The 23187-nt window shown below is 34.3% G+C and overlaps 4 protein-coding genes across 6 annotated transcripts in view; 3 read left to right on the top strand and 1 right to left on the bottom strand.

The window, feature by feature from the left end:
• The window catches only part of LOC125860825 (V-type proton ATPase subunit C), a 64511-nt gene that overhangs the window by 29666 nt on the left and 11658 nt on the right, over window positions 1-23187 (top strand). The window contains exons 2-5 of one of the 2 annotated variants that reach the window (XM_049540852.1): window positions 19879-20013; window positions 20102-20170; window positions 20410-20537; window positions 20608-20707. In XM_049540852.1, coding sequence (XP_049396809.1) covers window positions 19894-20013; window positions 20102-20170; window positions 20410-20537; window positions 20608-20707 — 417 coding nt within the window. In that variant the 5' untranslated portion in view covers window positions 19879-19893. Of the gene's footprint in view, window positions 1-19799; window positions 20014-20101; window positions 20171-20409; window positions 20538-20607; window positions 20708-23187 lie in introns of those variants that run through there. The other variant, XM_049540851.1, reaches the window with a different exon arrangement.
• Window positions 3217-6541, top strand: LOC125860828 (uncharacterized). The gene is made up of 6 exons (XM_049540855.1): window positions 3217-3422; window positions 5056-5154; window positions 5278-5386; window positions 5488-5559; window positions 5696-5701; window positions 6226-6541. The coding sequence occupies exons 1-6, from the start codon at window positions 3247-3249 to the stop codon at window positions 6343-6345; spliced, it is 582 nt and encodes a 193-aa protein (XP_049396812.1). The 5' UTR covers window positions 3217-3246; the 3' UTR covers window positions 6346-6541.
• Window positions 9205-12055, top strand: LOC125860827 (uncharacterized). Of its 2 annotated transcripts, none has more exons than XM_049540854.1 (2): window positions 9205-10100; window positions 10219-12055. In XM_049540854.1, exon 1 carries the CDS (start codon window positions 9271-9273, stop codon window positions 10078-10080), a length of 810 nt encoding a protein of 269 aa, XP_049396811.1. In that variant the 5' UTR covers window positions 9205-9270; the 3' UTR covers window positions 10081-10100; window positions 10219-12055. The 2 variants fall into 2 exon arrangements, with proteins under 2 accessions (XP_049396811.1, XP_049396810.1); XM_049540853.1 differs by having other exon boundaries at window positions 10214-12055.
• LOC125860824 (sialyltransferase-like protein 2) lies at window positions 12645-18817 on the bottom strand. Its single transcript, XM_049540850.1, has 12 exons — window positions 18459-18817; window positions 18299-18372; window positions 16599-16688; window positions 16246-16323; window positions 15968-16068; window positions 15398-15590; window positions 15228-15318; window positions 15089-15153; window positions 14256-14410; window positions 14055-14136; window positions 13399-13508; window positions 12645-13271 (listed from the first exon to the last, which is right to left on the bottom strand). The coding sequence occupies exons 1-12, from the start codon at window positions 18544-18546 to the stop codon at window positions 13055-13057; spliced, it is 1344 nt and encodes a 447-aa protein (XP_049396807.1). The 5' UTR covers window positions 18547-18817; the 3' UTR covers window positions 12645-13054.

The following is a 23187-nucleotide window of genomic DNA, read 5'->3' as shown; positions in this document are numbered from 1 at the left end:
TTGGTATAGATATCATGGTGGCCTCGACGACCCAATCAGGACTTCTGTTCTAGTTGGCTATTTATTTATATGATTTCCTGGGAGTAGTTGTTTCCTTTATAGATCAGTTGACAAGGGCCTTATTTGCCGATGGCTTAGTTTTAAGCCGAGATATACTTGTTTGATTTCTTGATTGCGTGTGGCTGTCATGCGCTAGTAGCAAATGGTTCAGCAGAGTCGGTTCGGGCTTGAGTTTTGGCATTAGGAGCCAGTTGCGCCCCTCGAGTTTGGGGTGTGACATTATATCTTTACAGTACTTCAAAATTTGGATTCATTTCATATCAAGTTGGAGTTATGAATGGGTCAATAGTATTTCTTTTTTCCCGGTAAGCATATTTAGTTAATATACTTAAAATGAGTCCGAAGTCAAAAGAGTCATTTTTTTCCTTCAAAAAACAAAAACGACATATCAAAAAAAATTTAATCAAAAGGGCAAAATCGCTCCTAACGGAGCAATTTTGTTCTGACAAAATTTGACCGTTAAAAGAAATAAAAATCGATTTTCTCAAAAAAAAAATCATTATTTCTTTAAAATCGCTGCTATAGCAGCGTTTTTTATATAAAAAAAAACTAAAAGTGAAATCACTGCTATAGCAACGATTTTTTGTTAAGGAATTAAAAAAAACACATAAAGAACAAGTTTTAAATTACATAAATTTCCGGCGGCAACCATTTAAAAAAAAAAAACAAGTTTTTTAAAGAAAAAATCGCTGCCAAGGCAGCGATTTTCAGTTTTAATTTTTTTAAAAATTTTCGTTAAAATCGTTGAAAGGATAAAGATTTTTTTCAAAAAAAGCTTTTTCTGAAAATCGCTGTCTTCAGTTTTAATTTTTATTAAATTCTCTGCAAGGGTAGGATTTAAAAAAAAAAAAAAAATTCTTAAACAATTTTTTTTTAATATAAAAACGCTGCTATAGCAGCGATTTTATAGAAAGTTTTTTTTTTTGAGAAAAAGGCGGCGATTTTTATTTCTTTGTCAGAACAAATTTTACCCTTTTTGGTTTTTTTTTTTTGATGTGCCCTTTTTATTTTTTGAAGAATAAAAGTTGCCCTTTTAGCTCCGGACTCTACTTAGAATCAAATGACTAAATTTCACTTTTTGTGTATCTAAAATTAGTCTAAGTCTTATCTTACATAACACAAAAAAACAAGAAATTAATAAATAAATAAAAAGTAGTTAACAATAAAAATATAATATGCAATTTTTAGCTGTAATTTGCTTATTTACAATTCATAACTACAAGTTAGAAGGAAGAAAAATGGAAACGAAATTGGAATAGAATAGAGAGAGACGAGCGAGAAAGGAGAGAGACAAATTGAATTTATATATTTATTGAATAATTGTATATATATAACTAATATGTATTTGTATTAAAAAATGCAATTGTATACAATTTGTATTTGAATACAATATGTATCAACTTCAAGTATATTAATGAAATGGAATTTATATCAATAAATGCAATTGTATGAATGTTATATTTCATAACTAATTGCATTATATTCATGTTTATTTGTGTGCATTTATTGTCATGTGTGTTTGTATTTTATATCACTTATAAAAAGAACATTCATCTTGTCATTTGTATTTGTTGCCTTATGTGTTTGTATTTTTATTTATCATCATATGTGTGTTTGTATTCATTTGTTACCATGTGTATTTGTATTTTGTTTCACTGAAAAGAATATGTATAGTGATATTTATTATTATAATTGTATCATTGACAGTTAATATTTGTATTTGTATTATTGACCGTCAATTTTTGTATTTGTAGTGAAAGAGAAAGGTGGAGGTGAGAGAGATAGAAAGGCGAGTGAGAGAGGGAAAAAAGAGAGAAAGAGATAAAATGACTTAAAATCTTAATTATAACTACAAATTATAATTTTTTAAATTACAATGATACATAATAGAGAAAATATCAGAAATAACAAACATATAGGAGACATAATAAAGCTATATAGCTATAGTTTTGATAATTGCGCTCCATAACTATAATTATGTTTGCCATGGAGGTTGTCGTTTGTATATTTCTGCCCATTTGTTTATTTCGCTTGCGAATATACAAATATTATTAGTAAATGCAAATTTTGTATTTATATATATAGGAATTTTTCAGAAATATGTTTGTATATTTCGTTTGTCAATACACAAATATGATAATTTATTATGATTTTTTTCATAAATCTTATACAAATAGCTATGATAAACATATACAAAATTCTGAATTTATACAATTAGAAACCAAATTATACAAATTTCAAATTCATACAAATCTAACGAATTATACAAATCAGACAAATAGCAAAATTAGAAAACTGTAATCACGAATTACAAATTTTCTGAAACAGTAGCTTTAATATCTAATATAGGCAGGCTAAATATTTTTTATTATAAATTATTTTCCTTAAATAATAAATACATATCACATATTTAAGTCACGTTACTATGTGATTTTTCCATTTTATTTTAGTGGGCTTCCTCGGAGATAATAGAAACAAATTGAGGTAGGGATAGTACACTAAGGGTGTGTTTGGTATGAAGGAAAACATTTTTCGGAAAATGTTTTTCAATTTTCTCATGTTTGGTTGGGTTAAATGTTTTGGAAAATGTTTTCCAAATCAACTCATTTTCCTCAAATTTAAGGAAAATGACTTCCTTTCAAAACTTAAGGAAAACATTTTCCAAAACTCTCTTCCAACTTCCAATTAAAAAAAAAAATTTAAGTTTGTTTTTAAAAAATATTTTCGACTTCAAAATTTCATTTTTTACACCCCTACCCTCGACCCCCCCACCCACCCCCCACCCCCCAAAAAAAAATTAAGTTTGTTTTTAAAAATTACTTTCGACTTCAAAATTTCATTTTTTCACCCCTACCCTCGCCCCCCCCCCCCCCCCCCCCCCNTAAAAATAAAAGAAATTTTTCAAAAACATTTTTCATTCATAAATCAAACACTAAAAATATTTTTTGGAAAATATTTTCTACTCACCAACCAAACATGAGAAAATAAGTCAAAAATCAACTTGTTTTCCAAGAAAACATTTTCTAGGAAAATATTTTCCATGGAAAACATTTTCCTTCATACCAAACACACCCTAAAAGCCCACTTCTGACATTGACCTCTTTTCCAGTACCCTAATAATATATATATTTCTTTCCTCCACGTTTATATAATTTTCCATATTCATCTCCTCCAAAACAATTCCTAATGGCGACAGCACCATTGATAATCTTCACCATTTTTGCTCTTTTTGGAGTTTCCTCTTTAACGGCGGCAGCAGTAACTCCGTTTGTAGTGGCTCACAAGAAGGCTTCACTCCTAAAGCTCAAGTCCGGTACTGAACGGGTCTCCGTTTCCATTGACGTCTATAATCATGGATCTCTGTCAGTACTCCTTGCTCTTTCCTTATAGCTTGCATTTGTTGTTGTTTGAACAATCTGATTCTTTTTTATTTGTTTACAGTAGAATGGATTAACTCCTGTTATAAACCTTTAAAATGAGACCGTGAATTTCACAGAGAAATTGGGGATCAATTCAATTTTTTTTATTCTGAATGCGTTACATTCATTGCTCATCTAGAATCGTTAGTGCAAAAAGTTTCTGCCAATTTGGTCATCTTTTTTTTTCTGCGGATTTTCCAATTTTTTTAGCTTGATTGAATGAATTGTGTCACTATAATTAAAATTGTATGATTTGTTATGATGTCCATGTCCAATTTTTATGATTTTACAATATTTTAATGAGAAGTATATTCTGTGGCCTAGTGGTCATGAAGTGGTTGAGAATCGTGAGTTTTCAGGTACAATACACAGGTCTTTTCAGCCGAGACAAAAAACACTAGGTGATTATTTCCATCTGTCCTAACCTTGATGGATAGAGTTACCTAATACCACTCGCTGGTGGGAGGTGGCACATATCCTGTGGAATTAGTCGAGGTGCGTGAAAGGTGGCCAAGACACCACAGTCATCAAAATAAAAAAACGTTCCTAGATTGTTTTGGTGAGTACGAAAGGAGGTCATGTGATAATCATTATAGGTGGAGGATATCATACAAGAATGGCGGTGATATTTTTGAATTGTAGAGGTTGAGAACAACAATATGTGATGGTTGGAGCAAGAGATCGGAAGTAAGAATTGGAAAGGGATCCTTCATACATAAGTGATGAAAGTTACTTTTCTATTTTGAAAGAAAATATTGTCCTTGGAGAAATCATATAGAACCAAATAACGGAAAATAGTTTTATCAAGGAAAACATATTTCGGCGTACCAATCAAACTTTGGGGTTTTCCATTAGCTTGTACAAATGGTTTTCCCTGAATCCCAATTCCTTTAAGCATTCCATGGATGTTTGTCATATTTTTTCTACTTGAACCCAAAAACAATGATGGAAATGACAAATCAGCAGATAAAACTTGCAGGGGTAAATCACGTTGTTGAATTGCAGGCAGTAAAAAGTACTCTAGATCAGTATCATATTTGTTTTGGTGTAACTATGCTTTCCAAGTAGCAAATATTCCTACATGCTCTACTAATTCATCATTTGTTGCTTTGGAGGTTGTACAGTCTTTGGGCTCTGGTAATTTGTCAATAGTCACTTCTGCATCTTCTTTTCTTTAATCGTTTTTTCTAGTTGTACTGGAGAATTTGAGCTGTGATCCTTCTGGCTATTCATAAAATATTGCTCTCGAATGGATAAACATATTTTCATTTTACACTACATTCTATGATCTTTGCCGATCTGCATTACTTAATTTACATAGTTTCATATTGTTCTCCTATTACAATTTTAAACATGTATGCAGCACCTACCACAGATCAATTTCCCACATGTCATGTCCTTCTGTAGTAAAGGATACTTGGCTGATATTGTACTCCAGTTTACTTGAGTGGGTGTGCGTTTGTGGTTGTAATCATGCATATCAACCACTAGGTCCTGTTCTTTAAACTTTTTTTGGAAGGATGATAAGTTTAGTCTATCTGAAGAAACTTCATATATCTTTTCTGAATTTATGCAGTGCTATATATGATGTAAATCTTACTGATGATAGCTGGTCCACAGAAATATTTGATTTCGTGGCTGGAAACACGTCCAATTCATGGGAAAAACTTGATGCGTAAGTGAAACCCTTTGTATATTTAAAAACTTTTTTTCACATCCTGTTTCTTTAGCCTCTCAAATCTTGCTCTAGTTTGTTTTTTTAATTCACTATTTTTCTTTTGTTGTATGTGATTGGCAGTGGCTCTCATGTTTCACACACTTTTGAGTTGGAATCCAAAGTGCAAACAACTTACTACAGTGCACCTGCTGTCATAACTTTTCGCATCCCTACAAAATCAAAACTACAGGTTTGATTAGTAGAAGATCTATTAAGAACCTATTTGTTGCCTTGAGCCTTCACCGTTCTATTTCACAACTCTATTTTTGCTTTGTGTTGACTATTTTGCAGGTAGCATATTCCACCCCTGTTCCTGCACTAGAAACCTTAGCAGAAAAAACTGTTGCCTACAAATTAGATTTGGTAACTTTGCCCTCCTAACACAAGCATGAGATATGGTTTCCTTATAATTGTTTTGTAAACATTTCTTGCTGTTCTGACTAAAGATTGTTTCTTCTTTTACCAATCGGGCTGTTTTGGACTGGCTGCTCACTCTCAGGCAAAGGTAACTTGAGACCTCTTCTTTATTCTATTCCATTTGTTCACTAATTAAAATCTCTCACCAGTTTCACTGGCACAAAACAGAAAAAGCAAGTAAGGTTCTAATAAGTACCTTCTTGTTAGTTTGTAAGGAGAAGTTGTTTCAGAAATTGCTGTATATATGCTAGCAATTAAATTTACCTTATTCCTAGAACGAAATATAGACATTGGTATAACAGGAGGCTCGGGAGACCTCGAGCGTAATATACACTACCATCGGAGAGACTTTAACCACATCTTAATCTGAATGAGGTGTTCAAGAAAGTCCTCCCCTGGAAAAAAAGAATATACATCAATTACCTGTGCCCGGGCTATGGTCTAGCCGGAAACAAAAGTTTTGTATTTAAATAAAGAAGAGTAGAGAGGCTGGCCCATTATCTAGCGAGTTTCGAATTGTGTGTCAGAATCTCAAAGATTTCTCGGTTAATATTTTGTTTGCCAAGTTGATGTGAAAATCTCTTTTTAATAGTAGTTGTTTTCTTTGTGCAGAAGTTGCTTGCACAGTATGGATCCCATTTTTCTTTAGGTCTCATCGTCTATTTGTTCGTGCGAATTATATTTAGTCCATCAGCTAAATCAAGTGCTGGAAACGCAAAGAAAAGACACTGATCGTTCATCAGCTGTAGCAAACTTCTCTTTTGTAGATGCAAGGCCTCATACCTGATGCAGAACTTGGAAGGAAAACATTTCAGTGTGATAACTCGTACAAATTCGTGTAATTGCATTTTGATGAACTGAAATGTATTGGTGGATGATTTCACTTGGGCTATATGAAATTTTCTAAATGTCTTGCTAAATATATTTAAGTTAACTTTAATTACATGTAAATCCTATTGAGATGCCTAATCAATTAAATAAAAATTACTTTATGTATTTAAAGGATTGAAATTGTAGTATCATAGTTGTAACTGTTAATCTTCGATACTAATAACGTGAAGGGTTTAAAACCAGTCTCACTTTACTGTTGTGGCATTATGCTAATCAAAGGTTTTAGGGCATAATTACGAATATTGAGGGGAAAATACTGTTTCTCAAACAAGTCTCTGATTTTCAAAAAAGATAAAAAAAAATTGTTTTAAGTGGTACTAAACTGCTAATGCAACACAATGCCTTTATACTCCGCCTTAAAAATATTGAATTCAGATGAACTCGATATGGTGATAGCATCACTTTGCATCCGCCTCTGACCACCATAACCACTCTTTTCATTTTCATTTCCCGTCTAGTATTGAGCAAAAAATAGGAATGAAGCAAACATATAAAAATTTCAACCAATAAGATGAGAAATCTTAGCCTATGAAGAAATTTTACTAAAAATAGAACACATATAGTGAGTTAAGATAAATATTCATCAATACATGATCTCATTAGATAAATTGCTACTACTCCAAAAAATAAATTGAAAATTATGTTGAAGCATTTCCTAAGAACAACTAAAACTAAAATAAATTCATGTATACATAGTTTGGTAGGCGGAGCCACCTTATAATAAGGGGTTCATTCGAACCCCCTCGATGGAAAATTATATTATTTATACATGATTAAAATAATTTTTTTAGGTAAATATAGTAGATGTAGAACCCCTTTAGACTACTTCGTGTGTCTATTTCTTTAGATTTTGAACCCCTTTATTTAAAATTCTGACTCTGCCACTATATATATGAAGTTTTTATGATAGTAGTTCATATTATTCATTGCAGTCACAAATTATCTATAGTAATGAGTGCGAAATTAGTTCTATAATAAAGATATAATTTATTATTTGAATATATTCAACTGGTCAAATGTGGTTATAAATAACCTTAAAAAAAGCACAAATTTATATATATATATAGAGATATTTTTATTAAAGATAATTCCATATCCAAAGCTCAAATCTAAAGCATCACAACAGTTGTTTTTGACAAGGAGAGGGAGTAATTAAACCTCCAACAAATTTTACGTATTATTTTTAAAATCAAGGACTAGTTTTAAGCAAATTTTGTGTATTTTTTAAATATTGAACTGTCAAAAGAAGAAAAAATACTCCCTCGATCAAAAATATTGTTACTCTTAATTTTTTTTAGAAATCGGTCTCAATATTATAATTTATAGCCACATAAATATTACACCTTCCATCAAAGTTTAATTTTGTTGTGAGGTATATTTTTAATTTCATATTAATTGACCCACATAAATCTGATAAATCTTTTTTAATATACAAATCAAGAAAAATAAAACGGAGAAATAAAATAAATGAAAAAGATGCAATCGGTGATGAAGCCAGCCATGCATATGGAACCAACTATTGTCTAATCTATGATCCTGCATACGTGGCATACATCTAGAAGATATATATAATCCATCTTNATTGCTACTACTCCAAAAAATAAATTGAAATACATTGAAAATTATGTTGGAGCATTTCCTAAGAACAACTAAAACTAAAATAAATTCATGTATACATAGTTTGGTAGGCGGAGCCACCTTATAATAAGGGGTTTCGTTTCGAACCCCCTCGGCGGAAAATTATATTATTTATACATGGTTAAATAATTTTTTTAGGTAGATATAGTAGATGTAGAACCCCTTTCGACTACTTCGTGTGTCTATTTCTTCAGATTTTGAACCCCTTATTTAAAATTCTGGCTCTGCCACTATATATATGAAGTTTTTATGATAGTAGTTCATATTATTCATTGCATTCACAAATTATCTATAGTAATGAGTGCGAAATTAGTTCTATAATAAAGATATAATTTATTATTTGAATATATTCAACTGGTCAAATGTGGCTATAAATAACCTTAAAAAAAGCACAAATTTTTATATATATATATATATATATATATATATATATATAAATTTTTATTAAATATAATTTCATATCCAAAGCTCAAATCTAAAACATCGCAACAGTTATTTTTGACAAGGAGAGGGAGTAATTAAATCTCCAACAAATTTTACGTATTATTTTTAAAATCAAGGACTAATTTTAAGCAAATTTTGTGTATTTTTTAAATATTGAACTGTCAAAAGAAGAAAAAATACTCCCTCGATCAAAAATATTGTTACTCTTAATTTTTTTTAGAAATCGGTCTCAATATTATAATTTATAGCCACATAAATATTACACCTTCCATCAAAGTTTAATTTTGTTGTGAGGTATATTTTTAATTTCATATTAATTGACCCACATAAATCTGATAAATCTTTTTTAATATACAAATCAAGTAAAATAAAACGGAGAAATAAAATAAATGAAAAAGATGCAATCGGTGATGAAGCCAGCCATGCATATGGAACCAACTATTGTCTAATCTATGATCCTGCATACGTGGCATACATCTAGAAGATATATATAATCCATCTTCCACTCCTTCGAAGTTTCCAAAAGTTTCTCACTCTCTGCCTGCCCTCACTTTGTTTTCATACAAACTCCTTAAATAAATTTTGCCTTCCACATTTCTTCTTTCAGATTTCTTTTCATATAAAATCGAACCCTACTCCTTAATGTGCGCATTTTTCTTCCCCAAACCCTAACCGGTGTTCTCAATGTCTGAGCATCAATCACCGGACGACGGCGGAGAAATGGAGGCACATGACAACGTCGGCTCCAAGCGTTACCGTCGACCCAGCGTCAGGTTAGGCGACATTGGCGGTGACCATTCTTCTTTCGACCAACGGAAACCCAAGTCTCTCTGGAAGGACTCATCCAAGAATAATCGCCATCGTACAAATTTATCAAGTAATCAAACTCTAACTCTTGTTGATACTAACCCTAATGAAAGTAACAATTCTAGGAAAAAATGGAGTAATGTTGATAAAGAGGATGTCGGGGATGCGAATTTGGATGATGTTACGATTGGTAGTTGGAAGATTAGGAATTTGAAATCTAAGAAGGGGATAGTGACTAAGAAGATGAGGTCGGGTTGGACTCCCAAAGTTAATGATAGTGAAAAAGATGACAAAATGCCCAGTACTGATGTCGAAGATTTGGAGAATAATGAACACAGCCCAGTTCAATCCCATGACAAAAACAAAACTAATGATAATGTGAACATGAGCACTATTGACATTGATAGGAGAATTGATAATGTGAATAGTAGGAAGAGGGCAATTAGGGTTTCTGAGGATGGCCCAACTGATACAGAGACCCGAGATTGGAAGAGGAATGGGATTAAGGTATGGCTGAACCAGTTGGGACTTGGTCAGTATGCCTCTCTGTTTGAGATTCATGAGGTTGATGATGAGGTTTTACCAATGCTAACATTGGAGGATCTAAAGGATATGGGAATCACTGCAGTTGGATCGCGAAGGAAAATGTATTGCTCAATTCAGAACCTCAATAAAGGTTTCTCATGAGTTTTTCTACCAGGGAAAAGGTATCCCTTTAAGGTTTTTGTAACTGCGTAAGCCTATGGTTGAAATCATTCCAGATATTAACATTACTTGCAGCTTAACCTCTAATTTTGCAATTTTTGTGTTCTTTTTGTAGTTCAGATGCAATTCTGATATACTAGCAATGGCTGTGAAGTGTACAGTGCTCTTACTGTTGGTAACATCTTTGTTAATTTGGTCCTAAATAGATCAAAACTTTTAAGACCAGAAAAAATAGAGAAGCATCATTCAAGAAAATGAATGTTAGTTACTCCTTTAGTTTTCCTAATAAAGTTTTATGTCCAATCTTCATTTCACAATCATATTTAAGCTGATTTCGCAATCTTATTTAAGCTGATTTCACAATCTTATTTAAGCTGATTTCACAATCTTATTTATGCTTCCACAACTCTTATTTGGTTGCTTAATGTGTGTTGCTGCTACTTCCCAAATGACCTGGACTGAGCCACTGGCATCCTTTCCTTTCTTGAGTACCTGCAGCGTTGTGAATTGTATCTTCAATTCATTGTAGCACGAGGAACTCTAGAGAATATTTTCTTTGTTATAGGGTAAAATAATTTTATTGATGATGGCAATGAGCTGTAGAGAACATTCCCTTAGGCCCTTATCTAATGTCCATGATCCCCCAAAAAAAAAAAACACTTTCCCTTAGGCCATTATCTAATGTCTGCTTAGTGTTAATTCAGTAGCCAATTCTGTACATGATGCTGTAGAATTTTGGTTATGGACTTGCTTGCTACATTGTCAGGTCTATATCATTAGTGTGCAACTAATACTATGAAACGACAACACCAACATACCCACTGTGATCCCAAAAGTGGGTCTGGGGAGGAGGAGGGGTACGCAAATCGTACCCCCTACCTTAGGTAAGGTAGAGACTAAGAGAGGTTGTTTCCGAAACACTAATACTCTGAGAATGTGCTTATAATTGGTTTGTAGTTCCTGTGTTCTTATGCTTATGTATGTCCTTGTTAAGATCATAATTATATGAACCTCTCTGTGTGGTACTTACTTTTAACTTTTTACTAAGTTTTAGGAGTTGGTAATGGTGATGTGAATTCTAAGCTTCACGGTTAATATCCCAAAGATATCTTGCTTAAATGAAGCTATAGTGGGACACACTCACATCACCATGTGAAAATGTTGCTGTGGAACTCTTGGATAGAATGATGAATTACACATAAAAACACAGAGGCATACTTTAGTTAGAGCAACCCTGCAAAAGCATTTTGAGTTGCATATATTGATGTCTCTGAAATGCTTCTTTAGAAAATGAGCTTGGGTCTGTCTCCTTATCAAGAATGTCATTTATTAACCATCACATGGCTTGTCATCACCAAGTAGTGCAGGACAAAAAGATGGTGAAGTGAATACCACTGTCCCCTTTCCCCCTGGAATGACAACCGCAAGCAAACAGATGTGTATGCAAAGACTGGCCTATAAATAATAATAATAAAAAAAGACTGGCCTGTCCTCTCCAAAATTAAGATGTTAGCCAACCCTTTCCCTCTTGAGACAGATTTAGGATTTTAGGTCAGTGAATGCGGTTTACCTCTTGCATCCACCGCATCTCTGACATTGACAGTTGGGTGCAAAGAACACACCCACTACATCTTTCTTGCATTCTCCCCTGCCTGCCCCTCCTCCCAAACCTCCTTGGATGAATTTCATTTTGTGGCAGAAATTTTGGTTGGACATGCTTCCTTTCTCTTTGGTTATTTTTTGACAGGCTTTGGAAGAGAGAATTTGCTGGTCAGTGTGATAAATATCAGCAAAAGCAAACTTTTCTGATAGGTTGTTGCTTATTCTGTAATCATTACCTGCTCCACATTCGGAATATTTCATTCAAAATCTAAATAAAAGGCCTGTCATGGAAACAAGCACAGATAAATTTTCAGAGTTCTGCTTTTCACATATGTGGATTTTCAGAATGTTTGAGATTCTTATCCAAACTAATGAATTGATTGTTTAGATGCCACTTTGTTTTGTTATGCTATGTACTTTCACCTCATCTTGAATTTGCTTCTTGATGTTCTGGACCAAATGTGTATTTATCTTTTAGTTTTTGTGTTCCAAAGAACCTGAATCATTCTCGACCACTTATGTAACATCGGCTCTTCAAAATTTTGTAAAGAGATGTAAGAATCAAGTTTGCAAGGATGTAAATACTCATTTGCCAGAAAATGGCATTGTGGTAGTTAAGAAACTTTTATTGCATGGTTATTCTCATTCCCGGATATCAGGATTATTTTATGAAAAATAAAAAGGGCAACCAGGATCATTTCTGGTTTCGCATTCAGAACAGGATTTAGATGTTTTCCCAACTGTATACATCAGAAGCTGTATGAGCCATTGCTATTACTAATTGAAAATAGAGTTGAAGAACTCCAATGATGTATGTTCTGAAAAAGGCAAGGGAAAGAAAAATGCGGGAAGAGCCCAAAAAATATGAGTATTATATCTCAAGATGAAAATTTTGTTGTTGAATGACAGTATGACTCCATCAATTAAATGGGCAAAGATGCTAAATTTTCTAATCCATAACAAATGCTGATTAGCGCTTGATTACTTCATTTCATATGCTAAAATCAACAACACGAGAAAAGAGCCGGTTGCTGATTACATTTGAAAAGGCAAAACTAACTAAAATATATCATCTTAGTCCCATACAAGCCGCCAAAAGAATACATGAATATAAAGAGAACTCCGCTGTATAATTTTTTGGCAAGAGAAGAGCCATCTTAACCTTGGACGTGACAAGGCCTTGTCAACAAAACTTGAAACCAACTTTGAGCAAAACATTCAGGTACCAAGCACGCAAATTCTGAAGACAGTGGAATGTCAACAAATGCACCAAAAGAAAAAGTTGGCAGACCATCTTCCCAAAGAACGCAGGGCTTTTTCACAGCATAACCCTGAAATCTGGTCTAATGAATACTTAGTTCAGTTTTCTGACTATCAACTTGTTGGGAACTGTGCAGAGTTGGCCATGTCCTGGATTGTGCTCCAAAGGATGCATTGTAGTGCCTTTTACATATTTCTGATGTTCAACAGCTGCTTTTCTAAGGTTTGACATGCCCACACCGTTTCCTTTCCGTTGCTTCTTGATTATGGAACATGTAGCCAAAAGATTGGTCGATCCAGCTCCAACCCTCCTACAGACATGCAAACCGAGCTTATATAAGGTTGTTGAACAAAGAGACTTGAGACGACATTGGGATGTGGATTTTCTTGATAGTTGAAATAAAGTTTATTGCCGCTGAAAGAAACACAGTCATTTACCTGAGCAATTTCTCTGATGCAATTCGGGCAGCAGTGATTGTGCTGCGGCTGGGTAACCACTTCACAACACGATCTGGATCAGCTCGCATTGGAGAATGGATTTTAATAAGCTTTAAAAAATTGATAAATGTTAGATTTGCAATATATCAATGAAGAACGTTCTTATACCCAAAAAGAGAAAAAGTAACAACAGCTGGAAATGGAAGCATCCAAGTGATATATTACTAGCTGTCCTATGACTGTTTCCAAGCTTCTATGTTAGGAATAAGGTCTAAAATCTATATGTTTCTAGTTGTCTCTATTTTATGTATGGTGTAAATATTTCAAGTTTGTAGTTGTCTATTTTAGGAGTATTGTGTAAATGTTTCTCCAGGTTGTATCTGCACTGTCTGTACTTCTGAGTGTGTGTTACTGGCAAGTCTGTGATCTCCATGCTCTCTCTTTAGTGATAAGTGTGCTTACTTTCTTTTCTGACAATTGAAGCACGTGGTTAACGATATTATTTTCATAGTATGACGAACTTCCCTCCCCTTGGACTTATCTAAACAACTTAAGCAATGATACTCATATTGCACTATTTCAACAGGAATGAAGACCCTCATCATTTGGGGAAAAAGAAACAGATTAGCATCTTTATAGGAGTAGTTATGACTAACCCCTAGGCATTCCATCATTTGATAATATGCCCTTCCTTGCAGAGGTGTATGACCTTGCCGAGACTCTGAAAAATACCTGGTCCTGTGATGATATAAACACTGTATTATCAGGTATGCAGGAAAAAGAAGATGCAATGATTACGTTCTAGAAATATTTAGAACAAAGAATATCTACCATAAGCTGTTTTAGCTTCATCTTACCATTCTTTATAGCCTGGATCAACTGTAAAACCATACATATCGACAGTGTCACAGATGGAGAGGGCAAATTCTAGAGCCTTCAGTCCAGTTCCTTTTGCTGCTGAACCAAAGGATGCACCCAACATGAGATATACTTTGTTGAGAATGGGAACTTCCTACAGAAAGACATACCAAACAGGAAGGTGTAAATAAATAATTTCCAGTTTGTCTGAAACAACCTGATTGATGCAGAACACTGAGTTGAGAATCATCCGACAAAATGATATACTACCAAACAGATTATAAATTTCCAGTCTGCCCGAGAAACAACTTTATTGCATCACATGGCCAAAGATATATCGAGTTTGGGAAAGACACTTGAGAGTGGATATATTAGCTATAGAATAACAAGCAACACATAATGCAGGAACTATTTCAAGTATACCAACAGCCAAACCAAAATTCTGGTTTTTATTTTGTTACGAAAGGGAAAAGGTCTTCCCAAACTAGATATCAGAAATAACTCACCAAGATTTGGCTTGGTAGACCTTCCCAAACAAAAGCACACAAAAGTCAGCTTGAGATTTACAGTCGGTGTTATGATTATACTTGTGTTAACATTCTACATTACAGAATTTAAGCGTAGTTATGCAACATACATGACACTCATTTCCAAAATAGTGCAAAACTAAAGATTCCGGTTGTTTCATTATCTTATTAATGGACCATATTCTCTTACTTCTTACACCGGTGGATAGTTCTTTAATATGGTCTATGCTAATACACATCATGCAAAACAATGGGGTATTTTACTAGTCCGTTTGTGTTTATCAAATGCAGAAGAAAATGCTCACCCGAATCATCTTGTTCATGATATCATGTATAGTTGTTTTGACTATCAACACCTCCTTTCCTCTTTCTGTAGAATTTAAGATATTTAGCATGGTCGTAATGAAAGATCAAACCCTACAAAAGTGGGAATTGTGCCAATACCATACAACTCTGCTACTTTGTCAAGAGCTTTAGCAGAACCCCTATTAAGAAGGCGAAATGTGCTTTTTGTGCCCACAAATTCTGTGTAGTTCTGTAAAAACAATAAAGAAGGCAGGTGTTAGGGGTACACAAAATCAAGTGAAAAGGAGAAGTTGATCAGCTTGCAAAACCTGTATCGGTGCTCCATTTTCCCTGAAAACAGCTTCATAGCTATCAATCTCATCACCAAATTTTGTTTTAAGAAGATCTCCTGAGTTGCCTATAACAGCACATCGACTATACTGCCTTGGAAATAATGGTGGTCTTTCTGGAAGTACTAGAGAGAGCTTCTCCATGCAAAGAATTCTATTTTCACATCGGTTCCTGCACAAGAAAAGTGACACTCCACAAAAATCAACAACCCACACCAGATACTTTAGTTACAGGAAGTTGAAGTTCACGCTAAAGATTGAAGAAATTTTATAAGCATTAAAAGGTAACAACAGAACGATATAACAAGTACATATTTTGCTCTGCTGCAAGATCATATAGTCTATTCCAATTATATATCATAAAAAGGAAAGCAACAATCAACATAGTGCAATGCAGTAAGAGAGTGTCTACATTAACTTCTCGAAGAAAAAGTTAATAACTACAATCATGGTTATGCAGCTAATTATGCACTTGTATATATAAGGACTTCTAAGTGGTAGTACCAACAATATCGACAATCCTATGGTTAAGAGTGAGATCACACTTACAGAAGTACCCCCTTATTAATCCTTCTCCATGCATAGTCCTCCCATCCATTTGGTAGGGCATCAATGTACTCCTTTGTGAGTACTGTGGTACTGTTCCTCACCTAGCAATCATCCCACTGTATTTAAATCAATTGTAGTATGTAAAATAAGGTGCAAGCTGTAAACTTTAGGTAAGCCAGCTTCAAGCAAATGCTCTTCTCAGAGAAACAGAACACCTTATTTCAATAATAACACAATAGTACAATTTAATCCAGTAGTCGTGTGAAAAACTTACTGACCTGTTCCCAAGTAGCCACAGCTTCACATAAGTTCAGTTCATATGACAAGCCCTCAAGTTCTCCAGTTTTTGGATCTTTCTATTAATAAGTGAAACCAAAAAAAACAAATGGTTACAGTACTTGCTGAGGATATTTAACAACTAGTTGCGAGTTCCCCAATTTTTAAAATAAGAATCAAGTGACATGGAAATCACGTGGGCCAGCAGGAAAGAGAATTAGGCAATAATGTGTCATGCTTTGAATGATGATGAAGAAGATTAAACTACCATGGTAGCTGCGATAGTTTCCCTATATTCCTATATGGCAAGAAAGGGTAGAGGGGCGGGGGGACCAGTGAACGAAAGAAAACTTACCCACTTTGGTACTGTTTCACCGGGAAACTTCATTATAACCTCACAATAGTCCCTGCCACTTGCAGCTTGTAAACCCAATCCATTTGCACTCTGCATCACTTTCCAGTTAGCTAATACAACAAACATGTAGGATGGCACATGCTTTCAACCAATCTTAAAGATCTACTAGCTAAAGTACAGTAATCTCCGTTCAGGCCCATATATAAACCATAAACACAATAACCAGAAGTCCAGAACAAAGTAAGCTCACTATTTTTGCAACTGAAGATGCCAAGGGGAAAAGGCATAACTATGAAAATATTGCACAGAATAATATTCTTAATCTTTTTAACTTCTCCTGAAGCCAAAGTACACAAATCCATTGAGCTTTGCAGCAGAGAGAGAAGCAACTATTGCTAAGTGCAGAACTAGGAATGACCAGACAGTTGGTTTTAGAAGGAATGCGTTAATTTAAAAACGGATAATACAGCTACAAGATTTGGGGTAGGTTAGTGCATCTCAAATGAGCCCGACTCACTGGTCTGGACAGCTATCAGTAGCGGTAGGTTCACTGTGAAGTCTTGCTACCAAAGTCTCACCAAAACTGGACTCAGATTACAATGGCCGTGGAAATGATATGGAAGACCAAAGCTCCTTATAAATTGGGTTGCTCCAGTTGGTTAATGGTGCATGATACCTGCTTGATACAGAAGAACTTCCAGAGGAGAGAACTGCAAATTATGCAGCAAATGCTACATGTGTGGAGCATATAAATGGACAATAAACAACTTTTTTGCATTTCCCAGTGGCATCCAAATTCTGGGTACTCTTTCTCAAATTTTTGGAGTTGAATAGTGATTCTAGGTCACTTAAAAACTTATTTGTTGTGGGTATGGAACTAAGTCCGATAATATCCGAAGAGGATGCGGGGGAGAATTCCAGCCTACATTGCTTAGGTTTTGTGGAACCAAAGACATTTTTAAGGAAAGCCAGTAACTGTACGTGATTTTAAGTTAAAGGGTTCAGTATGTTAGCTCTCTGGTGTAGATTGGATTATGTATCATGAGAATAGTCTGGTAGATTTTATAGACTTGGTACAACAAAGCTGATTGTAAAGACTTGGTTATGTCTTTTTTGCGATGGCACATTGCCTTAGTGTGTGGATGTTGGCCATCAATGAAAAGCTTTGCTTACTTAGCAAGAAAATGTTCTTCAGTTTCATCTTAAACTTACAAAGAGTGCTATTCCATATACTTGAACAAAAAGGAACGCTACAGACATCTAAAAAGTAATGATATCAGAAAATATACAAATAGAGGTAACAAACACTGACCTCAGCTTAACTAAGATTATCCCACTGCTACAAGAGCAAGCAACAAATCCTGATCTTTGTAGCATAATTTAAAATGAAAAACTAGGTAAAAGTTAACTATTGCAGCCTGGTTCAAGGATGTTCAATCAGACAAGTTTAGATATGCTAGATAAGATTACACACTAAGATTTAACAACCCGAGATCCAAGCTAGCAGTAAATAAACAGAAATATGCCAATCAAACCTAATTTTCTAGCGTCTCCACAATGCAGTAACTAAAAAAGTGCACAAAATATAGATTAACCTAGACATTTGGCAATTCAGCTACTTCAGAGCTAGAGCAATGAAAACAAACTTCGATAGCAAAACTGAAATCGCATAACCAAAAGCCACTACAAGTCCAACTCACCACGCACTTCTGGAAACCAGACTGTAGAGAGTGTAACGCCTCCAAATCCTCATCAGATAAATGATATGATCCATCTGCAAACAAAAACGAACAAAATATGTCAATTCATTCACATTCACAAGTCGGTGCACAACGAAACTGTAAATGCATCATTTCGCACATGGAGTGGCGACACCAATGATGTAGATGAGAATAGCTCCGAGTCCAGAAGCCAAAGCAACTGCAAATGCAAGCTTCAATAGCTTCATCTAAATCTATATTACTACTACTACTTAGGCAATTTTCTGCACTTCCAGTTGATCAATCAATGAATCGATTGCTCTTTACAGCGAGTGTTCATATGGTTAGCGTTAGATCTGGAGGACGAAATTGAACTGTCTTAATTTTTTCGCTCTCAAATCACTGATGCACCAGAAGCTCCTCTTTTAGCAAACAAAATCAAGTTAAAAAACGTGTGTTTCAGTCACTACAACTTATTATTTCTCAGTTTAGGTTCATAAATTTCCAATATTCCTTCTACCACCCATTGAAACACTATTATTCTATTTTAGACCCAAATAAATTGCCAGAAATATGAAAATCTACTCTTTTACACTTAAATTTACAAAATTTATCTTGATACGTAGAGTTTTTAAAAATAATTAAATCCAAATTTTTGTTTTTACCATTGAATATATTTTAAAGGAAAATAAAATAAAATTATGAGTATTGACAAATTTTAATATTATTGTCGGTCAATTTCAATTTTAGGTTTTTTGACATAATAATTTGTCTATCTTATCGAGTATATTAGAATTTAAGTTGCACATTAACTAAGTTTAAGCTCAACAAATTAAATGTAATGTATCTTAACTCCTAACCTATATGCCATTGATTTTATTGCCGGTCTCTTTTAAGTGGGGTTAAGTTTTCTAATATTCATTTTTTGTGATACTAAAGTCACAAAATTATTTTTTTGTTAAAGTCACTCAACTACCTATTCGTGATACTTAAGTCATTTTTGCAACAAAAAAATATGTGATAGTTGCCAAGAAAATACGAATTACAAACAATAAATAGAGTGACCATCCGTAAAATTAAGTCCTTCTAATGCTTGATTATTTTCAAATAACAATTAAAACTCCCATATTTGTTTACCCATCATAATATCATGAGCTTGTTTTGGTAGCTTAGGTCCCTTTTCACCATTGAATAATGTAGTGCAACGAACGAAACTCCTCTTTTTTTAATTAGAAATTTCAATTTTGATATCTCAATATGAAATAATTTATAGTAAAGAACTTCACTGAATAGACCTTACAACACAAATTTAAATTAATTGAATTTCAATAGAAATAACATACATAAGATGGTATATAAAAAAAACAAAACAAAAAGTAAGTTTAGGTCCCTGTTCAATTGACACCACAGATTCAAACAACAGGGGGTGTTAGTGTAATTGTGAAACTATGCGAAGGTGCTTCTATTAACGCATATAGACACACAAGTCACAACTACATAAGATCCCGGGGACTAAAAAGTTCAACGACTCGTATTTTTATCTTCCTGCATCTAATCAAAAAATCAATCACAGCAAGAAGAACAACTGTGGAATAATGGCTTCCAGGTATTGGGTGGTTTCTCTTCCCGTTCAGCAAAATTCGTCTACTACTTCTCTCTGGAGTCGCCTTCAAGAATCCATATCCAGGCATTCATTCGACACTCCTCTTTATAGAGTAAGCTCTACCCCTTCCCCTAACATATTTTACTGAGATCTGTCTGATTTTTTGGATCACCTTCATTTTTTTCTCGTTGAATTTGCAGTTTAACATCCCCAATCTCCGTGTCGGTACATTGGATTCGCTTTTAGCTCTCAGCGATGATCTCGTCAAGGTGAGTTTTTTCTCTCTCTCTCTACATTTTGATGTGGTCTGTGTTTTAGTGTGAAGCATTGTAATGTGTGATCTATAATGGATTGTTATCATTTTCTCGGTTTTAGTAGATACTAGCTGCAATTTTGCAATTGGGGAAGGGGATAGGTAGAATTTGATTATCCATATTTAGGATCGAGAAATTTAGTTAATTAAGGTGGTATTGATGTGAATCTGATGTGGAAAGTTTGGAATTTGCAGTCAAATAGCTTCATTGAAGGGGTCTGCTCCAAGACACGACGTCAGATCGAGGAATTGGAGAGAGTTTCCGGCGTTCTCAGTAGCTCTCTCACTGTAGATGGAGTTCCTGTTGACTCATACCTCACTAGGTAATCACGTAATTTGAATGCTTTCATCATGTGAACTTTTTTCTGACAAGAAATTTCATATTGGTCATAGGTTTGCATGGGATGAGGCAAAGTATCCCACAATGTCACCTCTTAAGGAGATTGTGGATGGAATTCACAGCCAAGTTGCCAAGATTGAGGATGACCTTAAGGTATCTATTCTGTTGTGTTATATGAAACAAGTATTTCTTCAGGAGAAGTATTGGGTGTTAGAATGTCAGAGATCTTATTTGTATAATTTTCAATTTTTGTTGGGTGGTGAAGGGATTTCCAATACAAATCTCACAGAAAATATTCACGATACAAGTAAATACTATGTATAAGGTGGTGTATGGTGAAGTAAACAAAGAAATAGATCTATTATGTAAAGTAAAGTCTCACAACATGAATTAAGCACATACTGATACTCTAATATTACTAGATTAAAAAAAAGGACATACTGATGCTATAGTAAACAGAGAATGGAGATTTTGAAGGAAAGAAGAGGACCTTAACTGAGTGAGAAAGCAAAGATGAAATATCAATCCTTACTTTCACTTTTTACTGTTAAGACTTGTGTTGCTCTTTGGAGAATTGAATAGGTCCATATCAGCACAAATATATTTAACCACTCATTTTAATTTCCAGACGCCAGACAATCTTGTGTTTTTTTCCATATTCATTATCAACCCTCAAGGCCCGTAACTGGTTAAATCTCAGGAGGCTTATTTAAAATCATCAATGAAGTGGATATCAATTCTTTATCTGCAAAAGGTGGAGGAACATAATGAACATGTTGAACACTATTGAGTTGGACATATAAAAGGAAAAAGAGAAAAGGGGGGGGAGGGGGGTTCTAGGATGTTGTGCCACTAGCACAAATGTGAGTCCTGTGAAAGGAGAGAAATTTGAGAGCTTTTGAATAGACAGAGGATGGTTTTTTACATTTGAGGAGTTACTTCTTATTCCTAGTTTCTTTTTTTTTTGAAGCTGAAACGGTTCTTATTCCTAGTTTCTTTTGGGTATATCCTCACCCATGAGATAATAATAAGTATAAAATATTGGGTGTCTTTTGGAGAAATCATATCTTTATGTAGATTCTATTTTTGGTACACCACTTGCATATGGGAGGATTTTCCACCATTAGTAAAATTATATCGTCTCTTCCGATCACTATTCCAGCTGTTCTTCCAGCTTCTCTTCAAACCAAAATATCTCTCAAAGCTTATTTCTTTTATCCTTCTTTGTGGTAATAGATTTTGGATATCGAGTCCTTCCTCTTAGTGTTGAATTCCGTTGTTGTGAAAAATATCTTCTTGTTTTCTTCTTTGTGGTCAGAGTGTGGGTATTGAGTCCTGCACTGAACATTGAATCTCTAGACACTATTTTGGAAAGTCTTCTCTATTTTTCTTTCTTTATGGCATTAGAGTCTAGGTATTAAGTTTCATCATCTAAATATTGCATTTATTGTCATTGTTTCGACAACATTTTTTTGGCTATTCTATTATTTTTTTTAAGAGAACTTTTTTGGCTACTCTTCAGCTACTTATTCAATTTACGATGAAAATGTCCCCGATGTTTACATCACCATAGCTTTAATTTGATCATTGAGAGCTTGCTTATTTCCGGGTGCTGCAACAAGCCCTTTTTTTTTTTGATAAGATAAGTGGTATTAATAACAACATCAAGAAGATGCGAGATTTACAAGATATGGCATTTGAGCTTACAAAAAAATCTCTGGCTAACTATACAAACTATCTAAGCTAGAGCTAATGAGTTAGTAAAATCCTAAAGTTGTTATGCATTAACAACAGGATACAAGTTGGACCAACTAAACAAATTTTCAATGCACCTAGTCTTCAAAATGCCTAAAGCAATTGACTCTCCATCAAAATATCTCTTGTTCCTCTCTAACCAAATACACCAAAAAATACAAGCAGGTATCATAATCCAGATCTTCTTGATGGTTTTGTCAACTTTCCATAGACTCCAACTCTCATATGCATCCTTAACGCATCCTTAACAGTGAGGGGTGTGGTCCAATTGATGCTAGAGAGACAAAAAGACATGCTCCATAATTCTGAGGCCACCTCACAATGAAGAAGAAGGTGTCTGGGGTTTCAGCCTCTTTTTTGCACATATAGCATCTGTTTGGAAACTGGATTTTTCTCTTCTTTATGTTGTCTTGGGTGAGACATGCCTCATATAGAGCCTATCCAGGTAAAAAAAACTACCTTAGGTGGTAGCTTGGTCCTCCAAATGAGTTTCCAGGGCCAGTTAGCTATCATGGGTTTTCTAGGGCACAACTGTTGATACCCTTCCTTGACTGTATAAACTCCTTTCTGGTGTCCCCATTTGAGCTTATCAGCTGCCTGGAGATTAATGTGACAATGTTGTAGTCTAGCAAAAAGGTCTACCAGATCAAAAAAGTGATCTCTGGTGCCAGTGGTAGGCGATTAGATTTTCTTTATAAAAAAAAATCTTTATCAAAAAGGTCTACCAGATCATTCACTTCCCAATCGTGGATATTCCTTCTAAATCTCAGATTCCAATTGATCCCTTCTCTATTAGCAGCAATAACAGAATTGGAATCTTGAGCAATTCTAAACAGATCTGGGAAATCCTCCTGAAGAGTGGTATTTCCAAGCCATTT

The sequence above is a fragment of the Solanum stenotomum genome, chromosome 3 (genome assembly GCF_019186545.1).
Source record: "Solanum stenotomum isolate F172 chromosome 3, ASM1918654v1, whole genome shotgun sequence".
Taxonomy (NCBI): domain Eukaryota; kingdom Viridiplantae; phylum Streptophyta; class Magnoliopsida; order Solanales; family Solanaceae; genus Solanum; species Solanum stenotomum.
This window is presented reverse-complemented; position numbering and strand designations above follow the sequence as displayed.

What these genes read in the sequence shown, in the direction of transcription:
- LOC125860827 (XM_049540854.1), top strand. Translation starts at nt 9,271, where the DNA reads ATGTCTGAGCATCAATCACCGGACGACGGCGGAGAAATGGAGGCACAT.
- LOC125860828 (XM_049540855.1), top strand. Translation starts at nt 3,247, where the DNA reads ATGGCGACAGCACCATTGATAATCTTCACCATTTTTGCTCTTTTTGGA. An exon ending in GTCTATAATCATGGATCTCT is followed by an intron (nt 3,423 to 5,055) that starts GTCAGTACTCCT and finishes GAATTTATGCAG; the next exon opens with TGCTATATATGATGTAAATC. An exon ending in CTACAAAATCAAAACTACAG is followed by an intron (nt 5,387 to 5,487) that starts GTTTGATTAGTA and finishes ACTATTTTGCAG; the next exon opens with GTAGCATATTCCACCCCTGT.
- LOC125860824 (XM_049540850.1), bottom strand. Translation starts at nt 18,546, where the DNA reads ATGAAGCTATTGAAGCTTGCATTTGCAGTTGCTTTGGCTTCTGGACTC. An exon ending in CTGTGGCTACTTGGGAACAG is followed by an intron (nt 16,069 to 16,245) that starts GTCAGTAAGTTT and finishes GATGATTGCTAG; the next exon opens with GTGAGGAACAGTACCACAGT. An exon ending in AAAATGGAGCACCGATACAG is followed by an intron (nt 15,319 to 15,397) that starts GTTTTGCAAGCT and finishes TTGTTTTTACAG; the next exon opens with AACTACACAGAATTTGTGGG.